We start from the raw sequence: 13,410 nt of genomic DNA on the forward strand, positions 1-13,410 counted from the left end.
TCATCACTTTTCTAAAAAAAAAGAGGGGCCCTGGTGGTAAACCATATCTTATGTTCAAATCCTCACATGTGACATAATCCCAGGAATCCCTTGAAAAGTAGATTCTAAATCTACCATCTCTAACAAATTTAGAGTCGATATGCTCAAGTTATGTCTTTCCCACTAAATGGAAAATTCTAACAAATTAAGATGTTATAATCGTCAGAACCTGCCTTTTAGTGGGGAAGGCATAGCTTAAGCATATCAACTCCAAATTTGTCGGAGATGGTAGATTTAGAATCTACATTTCAAGGTCTTTTTAATAATGGTATGTCACATGTGGGAGTTTTGACATAAGATATATAATGTTCACCCATGACCCCACCCACGACCCCCTTTGTTCTAGAAAAGTGATGACATGGCTCTTCTTAGAGGGTCTTTTTTTAGTCCTTGTTTTTCCCTAGTGGTCATCACCAAATAGTCAATGATGCTAGTATGATGATAGCACATACCATATATGCATTTCTTTGCCTCCACGCCAAAGCGAGAGCATTATTCCTTCACCTCCACACCAAAGTAAAGGGTAGGATTTGGTGGTATGGTCTACAGTGGATCTCTTGGATCTAGAGTAAGACTCAGCTTAGCATCAAGCCCTTGTGATTTCTCATAACTTATATGAATAAAGAATATACCGAATATTAAGCTTCTAAAGAGTGTAACTTATCCCATCTAACTTTTCATCATCAAATGCTGGAGGACATGCACGAGTAGCTGCATTATTTGCAGGTTAGGCCATCTCTCAAAATCTACCTCCAAATACCAAAATGCTAAAATGAGATTTTCCCTCTAGGACCTATGCTTGATGCCATGTAAGAAAACACAATAGTGGAAGCATGATCAACATAACACAGAGCAATGAATTGCATGAAGAAGTGGAGAGTAAACTATATTACTACTTGCAAATTTTGATTACAAACAAATCGTTGTCTACTCACCCATGTGCTCTAGGTAAGGAGCTTTGATGGTGATCTATATGGACTCTAGATGGAGGATGCCTTGCTTACAAGAGTACTTGAACACAATGAACTCGATGATAAATGAAGATTTCTAGACTAGTCTATATATTTTGCCCAAGGTCGATCATATCAACTATGAGACTGAGACCATATTAGACTTTAAAAAAAGTCCGTTTGGGATCTAGTGCAACTCCCACAACCATTTGAGGCCATTTGGACCCTCAACGTCCTGTAAACCCATTTGCCTCTATACATCCCACATCAACACAAGCCAAGTGAGATGACAAGGATGCACAGGCACATACATTAGTGGCACTTTCAATCTCCTTTTAGTGAAAAGGGGATTATTTCTCTCATATTCGCTCATGTAAAACTATGAAACATGCTTGGGATATACTTGTTGCACTTTACTAAGTGTGTAATGAGGTTAAGAAATACTTAACAAGATAAGAATGCTTAGCTCACACAAGAGAAGTATACTAAATAAAGCAAATGAGCCAAAAGCTAAGGGTTTTCTTCTTCTATTCACAAGGGAGTATTTATATAAAAAGCAAGGGCTAGGGTTTTCCCACTCACACCTAACCCCTAACCACCCACGAGCCCACATTTGTATGTCCGAATGATACCAAAAGAGACCCAACAAAGTCATGCCTAGGAGTAACAAATGGGAAAACTGACCCAACATTTTTAAGTACTGTTTCTTCTCAAAACTTGTTAAGGTGTTACTAAACACTTATTTGTAGTTGATAGCTTCTTCACTCTCATTCTGGGTTGGTGAAGAACCTCCTTCTTTTGTAGCTTCATTTTGATATTAATCTAATTTAATCATTTCCAAGAGAAAGACCAAATGGCATTGCCTACACCTCCTCCTTTAAAGTGGAACCATCTGAGTTATCGCTCGTACTCTCTTCATCATTTTATATAGAGCTCTCTAAAGTTGAAGAATCTTCTGATCATTGATTCTTTACAATGGCTCCTAAGGTTGCAACAAGTTACCAAATAGTTATTTGTTTTGTAAGGTGACAAATGATGATATCTTCATCAGACCAAATGGCATTGCCTACACCTCCTCCTTTAAAGTGGAACCATCTGAGTTATCGCTCGTACTCTCTTCATCATTTTATATAGAGCTCTCTAAAGTTGAAGAATCTTCTGATCATTGATTCTTTACAATGGCTCCTAAGGTTGCAACAAGTTACCAAATAGTTATTTTTTTTGTAAGGTGACAAATGATGATATCTTCATCTTCACTCTCATTCTGGGTTGGTGAAAGAACCTCCTTCCTTTGTAGCTTCATTTTGAATTAACCCCATTTGGTCATTTCCAAGAGAAAGACCAAATGCCATTGCTAGCACCTCATCCTCTAAATTGGAACCATCTAAGTTTTCACTTGTACTCTTCATCATTTGAATCTGATATAGAGCTCTCTAAAGTTGAAGAATCTTCATCACAGAATCTTTACAGCGGCTCCTAAGGTTGTAACATCCTTTCTTAAGAGGAACAAGATTTCGAATGTACCAGTTTTGAACTACTTAGATCTTGCATAGCCAAGCCCTCGCCAAATCAATGGATAGTTCTAGCATAGCCAAGGCCTCCCCAAATCAATGGATAGACCAATGCATCTTGCTTAGTAGGAACATTATTATGAATTGAATGGGTATTTTTTAAGGGTTTCTCCTTAAAGATTCCCTCTAAAATACCCAAAATAGATAATTTCAAAATAGCAATTAGAAATGAACATTAATAATTTTGTTGCTTTTATTGTTTGTTTTCGAGCAATTTTCAATTTTGGACGAGTCATGATGAGTAAACTACTTTGGAAATAGTGATTAAAATATGCTATATCTCAAGGAAATATGCTAAGGTCAAGGTTTAGAAAAGATCAACTTACTAGCCAAATGTCAAGGTTAAAAAATCAACTTTAAATTGTTCACAATATATATGTTTTTTATACTTTTGAAAATGAGGTACGGGCATGTGATTGCTTATTTTCACCCATTCTAGTATACGAACATGTTATTTTAGCACTCTTATCAAGAGCTTAAAAACCTCAACCATCATGCTTCTTAAATGAGATTGTTGAGAAGATTGATAGACATTGCCTACTAATTTCTAAGACCAAAAGCAAGATATGGTACTCTAAAGATGGAAAATTAAAAATTGATCACATGGTAAGGAATGTCAATAGCAATTAAATTAATCGTAATGATGCACTGCAAGAATTTAGGAATAACAAAGGAATTCCTTTTTATAATGGGAAATGTATATATGGTTAATATTATATTTATTTCCCTATGGTTTTGTTGAATAAATTTTGCCCAAAAATTCTATAAGCATGGGATCTTTGATTTCCAACCACCATTCAATTTGTTGTCTTGGAGTTGTCATAGCAGTTGAGAAATAACACTCGCACATGAAGGCACCACCATAGGAAAACCAGGAATTGAGTCTTTTCTTTAATCAGACCATAGGAATTGCGTTCCTCCCAAACTCTATTTCCTTTGCATGGCTTTGAAGAAAACCAGGAATTGAGTCTTTTCTTTAATCAGACCGCTAGGATGATGTGACCATGCCCGCTGCAGACCGTACCCTGAAGAGCTGAAAAAAGACGAAAGAACGCACGCCGAGAGGTCATTCAGATGCATGGCTGGAGAGAGAGACAAGGAGGGTGGGACAGAGAGAGAGAGAGAGAAATTAGTTTTGAAAAAATGGTTTAGTTTCAATGGGAAAAATGAGAGAAGAAGGACGAAGGCGACAAAGAATGCACGCCGACAGGTCATTCAGATGCATGGTTGGAGAGAGAGACAGGGAGAGTGGGACAGAGAGCCAGTTGATTTAGTTTTTGCTTTGAGCGAGCGAGAGAGAGAGAGAGAGAGAGAGAGAGAGAGAGAGATGCTTTGAGCGAGAGAGAGAGAGAGAGAGAGAGAGAGAGAGAGAGAGAGAGAGAGAGAAGGATAGTTGATTTAGTTTTGAAAAAATGGTTTATGCTTTTGAGGAGAAGAGAGAGGGAGAGAGAAGAATTAGTTTTAAAAAAATGGTTTATGCTTTTGAGGAGAAGAGAGAGAGGGAGAGCAGAATTAATTTAAAAAAATGCTTTTTTTTGTTTTTTTGCTTTGAGAGAGAGAGAGAGAGAGAGAGAGAGAGAGAAGAATTAGTTTTGAAAAAATGGTTTATGCTTTTGAGGAGAAGAGAGAGGGAGAGCAGAATTAATTTAAAAAAATGGTTTATGCTTTTGAGGAGAAGAGAGAGAGGGAGAGCAGAATTAATTTAAAAAAATGCTTTTTATTTGTTTTTTTTTTGCTTTGAGCGCGCGAGAGAGAGAGAGAGTGAAGAATTAGTTTTGAAAAAATGGTTTATGCTTTTGAGGAGAAGAGAGAGGGAGAGCAGAATTAATTTAAAAAAATGGTTTATGCTTTTGAGGAGAAGAGAGAGAGGGAGAGCAGAATTAATTTTAAAATATGTTTTTTATTTTGTCTTTTTTTGCTTTGAGAGAGAGAGAGAGAGAGAGAGAGAGAGAGAGAGAAGAATTAGTTTTGAAAAAATGGTTTATGCTTTTGAGGAGAAGAGAGAGGGAGAGGAGAATTAATTTAAAAAAATGGTTTATGCTTTTGAGGAGAAGAGAGAGAGGGAGAGCAGAATTAATTTAAAAAATGCTTTTTATTTTGTTTTTTTTGCTTCGAGCGCCCGTGAGAGAGAGAGAGAGAGAGAGAGAGAGAGAAATTAGTTTTGAAAAAATGGTTTATGCTTTTGAGGAGAAGAGAGAGGGAGAGCACAATTAATTTAAAAAAATGGTGTATGCTTTTGAGGAGAAGAGAGAGGGAGAGCAGAATTACTTTAAAAAAATGGTTTATGCTTTTGAGGAGAAAAGAGAGAGGAAAAGCAGAATTAATTTAAAAAAATGCTTTTTATTTTGTTTTTTTTTCTTTGAGCGCCCGAGAGAGAGAGAGAGAGAGAGAGAGAGAGAGAGAGAGAGAGAGAGAGAAGAATTAGTTTTGAAAAAATGGTTTATGCTTTTGAGGAGAAGAGAGAGGGAGAGCAGAATTAATTTACAAAAATGGTTTATGCTTTTGAGGAGAAGAGAGAGAGAGAGAGAGTAGAATTAATTTTTTTTTGTGTCATCCAACTAGAGATTCAATGGCTAGGTAGAGAGAAAGAAGGATAGAGCTATGGAAAGCTCAACCTCCTTCACCTCATGGCCAAATGCATGCAAGAGAGACTTGGTAGAGAGCAAAGAGAGGGGAGAGAAGGAGAGAAGCTAGAGCATCACCATCCCTACAAGCACACACAAACAATCAAGCATGCAAGCATAACAAGCAAGCACATAACTACAAGCTCATGAGAGAGAGAGAGAGAGAGAGAGAGAGAGAGAGAGAGGCAAGCCTCAAATGAAACTAATGGGATTTTCCCTTTTCATATTTCATTAAATGCCTTCTATACAAGAGCTCATAGTTTACAATGGTCAGCTGCCCATTTACAATTGGGGGCCTAAAACTAGTCAACCTAGCTCTATGTACAACTATTCCTCATGACCCACATTACACAAGCCGTAAGCTCGGTCATCCCATGTCTCTTTTACATTAAGTGCTTCACACAGTTACAAAATATGAGTACAATAAGCATAGCCACGCTTGAAAAGTAATGTTAACTAGAGTCGTTGATTCAGGAGGAGTGTTGAGATATCGAGCTCAACTAGTATGGATATGGGTGACACACTAGGATGATAGCTCTACACTTATACCACTGCATGGTTAGTGAGATTATGGGTTAGTATGCTACAAGGACTATGTGATAGCTACTTTGGTGTATTAAGGTTATGTCATAGCTATAATAGCTTACATCGTTGGGTTCACACTATGGAATGACTTTTGTATGTTACATTAGGAGAGTACTTTCCTGTTTATAGAGTACTCTTACTTTTATATTATGGTTATAAAGAAGAGAAAATATATAGAATAAAATTCAGCCACTATGGAATGATCTTTGTATGTTATAGTGGGAGAGTACTTTCCTTTTTACAATATGTACTCTTATTTTCGTGTTATGGTTATAGAGAAGCGAAGACATACAGAAGAAAATTCAGTCATCCATCTCTTTGATGTGGTTATTTTCTCTTGTCTATTCTTGTGTGCTTATCTATTCTTGTGGTTAGAAGACCTATAGAGAAGAGAAGACATGTAGAAGAAAATTCAGCTATCCATCTCTTTTATGTGGTTATTTTCTCTTGTGTGCTTAATTGAATGGATATTTTTTGAGGGTTTCTCCTTAAAGATTCCCTCTAAAATAGCCAAAAATAGATAATTTCAAAAAAGCAATTAGAAATGAACATTAATAATTTTGTTCCTTTTATTGTTTGTTTTCGAGCAATTTTCAATTTTGGATGAGTCATATGATGAGTAAACTACTTTGAAAATAGTGATTAAAATATGCTATATCTCAAGGAAATATGCTAAAGGTCAAGGTTTAGAAAAGATCAACTTACTAGCCAAATGTCAAGGTTAAAAAATCAACTTTAAATTGTTCACAATATATATGTTTTTTATACTTTTGAAAATGAGGTACAGGCATGTGATTGCTTATTTTCACCCGTTCTAGTATACGGACATGTTATTTTAGCACTCTTATCAAGAGCTTAAAAACCTCAACCATCATGCTTCTTAAATGAGATTGTTGAGAAGATTGATAGACATTGCCTACTAATTTCTAAGACCAAAAGCAAGATATGGTACTCTAAAGATGGAAAATTAAAAATTGATCACATGGTAAGGAATGTCAATAGCAATTAAATTAATCGTAATGATGCACTGCAAGAATTTAGGAATAACAAAGGAATTCCTTTTTATAATGGGAAATGTATATACGGTTAATATTATATTTATTTCCCTATGGTTTTGTTGAATAAATTTTGCCCAAAAATTCTATAAGCATGGGATCTTTGATTTCCAACCACCATTCAATTTGTTGTCTTGGAGTTGTCATAGCAGTTGAGAAATAACACTCGCACATGAAGGCACCACCATAGGAATTTGCGTTCCTCCCAAACTCTATTTCCTTTGCATGGCTTTGAACGAAACCAGGATGATGTGACCATGCCCGCTGCAGACCGTGCCCTGAAGAGCTGAAAAAAGACGAAAGAACGCACGCCGAGAGGTCATTCAGATGCATGGCTGGAGAGAGAGACAGGGAGGGTGGGACAGAGAGCCAGTTGAATTAGTTTGTTTTTTTTTTTTGCTTTGAGAATTAGTTTTGAAAAAATGGTTTATGCTTTTGAGGAGAAGGGAGGGAGGGACAACAGAATTAATTAAAAAAAATCCTTTTTATTTTGTTTTAAATGGCGCGTGGGAGAGAGAGAGAGAGAGAGAGAAATTAATTAGATGTTTTGTGGAGCGTTTTTTCAACTAATGAGAGAGAGAGAGAGAGAGAGAGAGAGAGAGAGAGGGGTCTAAATCTTAAGAAATGTTTTTTTAGAGAGAGAGAGAGAGAGAGAGAGAGAGAGAGAGAGAGAAAGCAGACCTAGTTTTTGAAATTAGCTTTGTTTTCAGTGGGGAAAATGAGAGAAGAAGGAAGAGAGATAGAGAGAGAGAGTAGAATCAGTTGTTGTGAAAAAAATGTTTGTTTATTTTGTTTTGAATAGGGAAATCGAAAAAAGAAGGTAGGGAGAGAAAATGTGTAAATTGCTAGCATATTATCTTAGAGAGGAGTTGCTAGTTTATCTTACAAGAGAATTGACACATGGCACCTCCTAGCTTGGCCACGTGACAGCTCTTGCCTCCTCCTTAGAGAGAGAGAGAGAGAGAGAGAGAGAGAGAGAGAGAGAGAACCTATACAATGGTTGGTTTTGAGTTGATAAAAATTAATATGTGTGTGTGTGTACACACATATATATGTGTATGTATGTATGTGTATGAGTTTTTTCAACTCATGAGAGAGAGAGAGAGAGAGAGAGAGAGAGATTAATTTTAAGAAATGTTTATTTAGAGAGAAAGAGTAGAAAAAGCTTTAATAAAAATGCTTATTTTTGGTAGAGAGAGAGAGAGAGAGAGAGAGAGAGAGAGAGAGGGAGAGAGAGAGAGAGAGTAGACCTAGTTAATGGGGAAAATGAGAGAAGAAGGGAGAGAGAGAGAGAGAGAGAGAGAGAGAGAGAGAGAGAGAAAGAAAAGAATTAGTTTCGAAAAAATGGTTATGCTTTTGAGGAGAAGAGAGAGAGGGAGAGAGATGAATTAGTTTTGAAAAAATGGTTTATACTTTTGAGGAGAAGAGAGAGGGAGAGTAGAATTAATTTAAAAAAATGGTTTATGCTTTTGAGGAGAAGAGAGAGAGGGAGAGCAGAATTAATTTAAAAAAAATACTTTTTTTTGGTTTTTTTTTGCTTTGAGTGAGAGAGAGAGAGAGAGAGAGAGAGAGAGAGAGAGAGAGAGAAGAATTAGTTTTGAAAAAATGGTTTATGCTTTTGAGGAGAAGAGAGAGGGAGAGCAGAATTAATTTAAAAAAATGGTTTATGCTTTTGAGGAGAAGAGAGAGAGGGAGAGCAGAATTAATTTAAAAAAATGCTTTTTTTGTTTTTTTTGTTTTTGCTTTGAGCGAGAGAGAGAGAGAGAGAGAGAGAGAGAGAGAGAGAGAGAGAGAGAAGAATTAGTTTTGGAAAAATGGTTTATGCTTTTGAGGAGAAGAGAGAGGGAGAGCAAAATTAATTTAAAGAAATGGTTTATGCTTTTGAGGAGAAGAAAGAGAGGGAGAGTGGAATTAATTTAAAAAAAATGCTTTTTTTTGTTTTTTGTTTTTGTGTCACCCAACTAGAGATTCAATGGCTAGGTAGAGGGAAAGAAGGATGGAGCTATGGAAAGCTCAATCTTCTTCACCTCATGGCCAAATGCATGCAAGAGAGACTTGGTAGAGAGCAAAGAGAGGGGAGAGAAGGAGAGAAGCTAGAGCATCACCATCCCTACAAGCACACACAAACAATCAAGCATGCAAGCATAACAAGCAAGCATATAACCACAAGCATAACAAGCAAGCATATAACCACAAGCAAGCATATATAACCACAAGCTCATGAGAGAGAGAGAGAGAGAGAGAGAGAGAGGCAAGCCTCAAATGAAACTAATGGGATTTTCCCTTTTCATATTTTATCAAATGTCTTATATACAAGAGCTCATAGTTTACAATGGTTGGCCGTCCATTTAAAATTGGGGGCCTAAAACTAGTCTTCCTAGCTCTATGTACAACTATTTCTCATGACCCACATTATACAAGCCGTAAGCTCGGTCATCCTATGTCTCTTTTACATTAAGTGCTTTACACAGTTACAAAATATGAGTACAATAAGCATAGCCACGCTTGAAAAGTAATGTTAACTATAGTGGTTAATAAGATTGAGGAGGAGTGTCGAGATATCGAGCTCAACTAGTATGGACATGGGTGACACTCTAGGATGATAGCTCTATACTTATACCACTGCATGGTTAGTGAGATTATGGGTTAGTATGCTACAAGGACTATGTGATAGCCACTTTGGTGTATTAAGGTTATGTCATAGCTATAATAGCTTACATCGTTGGGTTCACACTATGGAATGACTTCATAATGTTACATTAGGAGAGTACTTTCTTGCTTATAGAGTACTTTCCTGCTTATAGAGTACTCTTACTTTTATATTATGGTAGAAAATTGAGCCACTATGGAATGATCTTTGTATGTTATAGTAGGAGAGTACTTTCTTTTTTACAATATGTACTCTTATTTTCGTGTTATGGTTATAGAGAAGAGAAGACATATAGAAGAAAATTCAGTTATCCATCTCTTTGATGTGGTTATTTTCTCTTGTCTATTCTTGTGTGCTTATCTATTCTTGTGGTTAGAAGACCTATAGAGAAGAGAAGACATGTAGAAGAAAATTCAGCCATCCATCTCTTTTATGTGGTTATTTTCTCTTGTGTGCTTGTCTATTCTTGGTGTGTTTACTTATAAGGATCTCAAGCTCACCCTCTCCCCCACATTCTTCTCACTAGGAGGGTTATGTGCATTTTTTGGTAAATTAAGTCAACATACATAATAAAGCAGTCTTAACATCCACATATAATGTCTATAATAATGTCTTCTTAATGGATCATGTGTTGTGCAAACAAATAAGATATTAATATAACAAATCCATATATTAAAGGAAAAGCCAAATCAAGATTTATCACTTTTGTTCGTATTAAGAGTCTTAAAAAATTTCAAGGTCTATTCATAAGATATTCACAACCCGTGGTGTGTAGAGAAAGTGTATCGATTGGCCATGAGCAAACTCACATTGAGACTCAACCCTTTGGGCCATCCAAGATAAGGTGGGACTGGACAATGCTCTTGCCCTTTGCTCCATAGTCATAAAAGGTAGCTTCATGGTCTTTAAACCTCACTTGTTTGTAAATCGGTCCATTTGTGAGCTCCTTTGCAGGAGAGATCAATGCATTGGGTGCTGCATCACAAAACATTGCTATGGACAACATGGACTTGTGACAATTGGGGATAACCCTATGCTCGATGCTCTTATACCTCCCATTGGTCAGAATCTGAAAGCATACACAAGAAAACTAGTCCATCAATAGCATCTACTGGTAACACTATTATTAATGGTTGAATTTGAAGCACCCTTCAAAGCTTTAAAAGACATTTTAAGCGTCCGCTGATGCCCTTAAATTTTCTAAAGCTTTTAGGAGTGACTTAGAAAAAGTATAAAAGTTTCAAAATAAAATCTGACACTCATGACCAAGTAGAGAGAGAGAGAGAGAGAGAGAGAGAGAGAGAGAGGAGTAGAAGGTTGAGGTAAAATATAAAAAATATATAAATAAATAATTCTTAAATATATATATTTATATTATGTAAAAATAAAGCATGTTTGTATAATAAATAAGCATAATTTTAAAGAAGTCTAGATGTTCCATAACTTTGATCAGTATTTTTATTACATCGTCTAAAGATATGCAAGTGTATCCGTTGATGTAATTTTTGAGACACACACACATACATTTATTTCCCCCCAAAAAGAAGGAGTCTAGATGTAATTTTTGAGAGAGAGAGATAAATATTCACACATTTATTCTCCCCCCCAATAAAAGAAGTCTAGATGTTAATGAAAGCTTGCGAATTTGAAGTACATGTTTTCCTGATGGCGGACCTCCAGGCTCACAGGACCCTCGTCCTCCTGCAGCACCAGCGTGAGGGCGCCGATGTCCGAGTGCTTGTGGAAGCCGTCGGTGAGCTCCGGCTGAGGGCAGCGAGGGTAGAAGTTGATAAGCATCTTTTGATAGGGCTCCACCCCAAGCGCCTCCTCGATAAACGACGCCCGCTGCCCCAGCCCCACCGATATCACGCCCAGCAGCCGCAGCGCCAGCGCCTTCAGCTCCGCGCTGTACTCGTCCATCGTCTCCCTACGATCAGAAACCATCACACACGAATTATATAAGCAGCTCGACACCACAACGGCCGTTACCTCAACGAAGCAGGCCGCAACTTGGGCCAATAATCAGAGTCTTGCACCCACAGCGGCTGAAGAACAAGAAACACGACGTAGTCGCACCATCAAATCGTAAGTGTTATAACCATCCCATACAAATTATAAAAGCAGCTTGACACCACAACGGCCATTACCTGAACGAAAGCTAACCATGATCGGGATAAGAGAAAAATAATTACATTTTCAAAATTAGATAATTTATTTAATATTTTTAGTGAAATATCACCATCATGCAAAATACATTTTATAAATCCAATGCGTATTTCTTTGTAAAGCAACTTTCATAGAAGCTTTTTATGTTCACATTTTCTCAAATAATAAACACTCTTATGCCTTTTTTACTTCACAACAACTATCTTTAAATAAGATCTTGAGGAGGCCAAAAATTAACCACCACTACATACACTCTATTTAACATGCTATCTATTAAAGAATACTTATAGCATTAATGACATTGCGGGCAAGAAGCCACAAGATAAACAAGAAGATCAAGGAAAATCTATCAAAATACCCTAAAGGATACAACACCTTGTTTCCTAGTCTCAATATCCCCTCTGCTCAATCATACCCCCATATGAGAGAGAGAGAGAGAGAGAGAGAGAGAGAGAATCACATATCCTAGAAAAACCCATGGCCTTTTCTCCCACCTCTTCTTAAATACCAATGCCCCCCCCCCACACACACACGTCTCCTTTCCTTGCCACATTTGGTCCCCCATGCTACACAATGGCAAGTCCCTAGCCTAAGGCCATAACTTTCTATTTTTCTCAACCACTCCTAAGACAAGCATTCATATTAAAAAAAAAGCATCAGCAAAGTATGCATACTATGCATTGAATTGGGGGTACTATCCTTATCTAGGAAGAGCATGGAAGCTTGAGGGATAACAAGACATATTTGAGTTTGCAATTTTTCCCAAGGTAAGTTAAACAAGGGAAAAAATGAAAATGTATCCCCACTGATGTTATAATAGAAAAATTAAGGGCTCAGGTGAATTGAGGATCTCACTCAATCTCTCTTTGCACCAAACAAGTGGACTATTATGTAAGAAAATGTAATAGACAAAATAGGATCAACACAATACAAAGCAGTAAATTGTAGAAAAAAGTGGAGAATAAATTATATTCTTGCTTGCAAACTTTGAATACAAACCACCTTTTGTGCTCCGAGTAAAAAGCTTTGATGGTGCTGATCTATACAAACTCTGGACAGAGGATGTCTTGCTTACGAGAATGCTTGAACAACACAATGGACTGAATGATGAACTAAGGCTACAAGGCTAGTTTGCGTATAGTACCTAATGTCTACATGGACGTAGGTAGGCCATGTCCCCACAACTTAGTCCAAAATTACCAATCAACCATATCATCCAACTGGGACCATATTAGACTATAACCAATTCGTAGCTCTCCCATGACCAGAGACCATATGGACCCTCAAACCAACCCCATAGCCCGAGAATATTATGTCCTTGGTTTGTTGTCCAACGATCACTAATGTGGTCACATAGCCCACACAAGCATGCATCCTACTTGGTAGAGTGCCAAGTATGTATAAGCTAACCATCTGTTTTGTCGGGTGCTCACATCACAATAGTTGTTCCTCATAAAGGGGGGGAGGGGGGGGAGAAGGGCTTACAAAAAACAGAGCACATCCATCACCCACAATAGTTACACAAGGGTGAAGCATTGAGAAAATGCTTCTCTAACACCCTTCCTCAATGTGGACACTCATAGATGAACTACCTCTTTGGTCTAACATCGAGTCGATGAAGATGGTGCTCCAACAAATCTCTCCCAATAGCCTTTGTGAAACTATGTATAAAAACCTCCATTGTGAGCAATATACAAGCTCCACTTCTACATCCATAATAAGCTCACACATATAATGATATTATATCTCAATATGCTTGGTGCGAGCCGC

At 37.2% G+C, this 13,410-nt stretch overlaps 1 protein-coding gene across 1 annotated transcript; it reads right to left on the minus strand.

Annotated features, from left to right (window-relative positions):
• Window positions 1-10,998: 10,998 nt before the first annotated feature.
• On the minus strand, window positions 10,999-11,577 carry LOC147627896 (jasmonate-induced oxygenase 1-like). The gene has a single exon (XM_086814867.1). It carries the CDS (start codon window positions 11,416-11,418, stop codon window positions 11,101-11,103), a length of 318 nt encoding a protein of 105 aa, XP_086670993.1. The 5' UTR covers window positions 11,419-11,577; the 3' UTR covers window positions 10,999-11,100.
• Window positions 11,578-13,410: the final 1,833 nt, after the last annotated feature.

This window comes from Cibotium barometz, chromosome 20, assembly GCF_041138505.1.
Source record: "Cibotium barometz isolate CiBa-2024 chromosome 20, ASM4113850v1, whole genome shotgun sequence".
In the NCBI taxonomy this organism is placed as follows: Eukaryota; Viridiplantae; Streptophyta; class Polypodiopsida; order Cyatheales; family Cibotiaceae; genus Cibotium; species Cibotium barometz.

Bases quoted from the DNA above. Each gene is read 5' to 3' on its own strand.
- LOC147627896 (XM_086814867.1), bottom strand. From the start codon at position 11,418: ATGGTTTCTGATCGTAGGGAGACGATGGACGAGTACAGCGCGGAGCTG.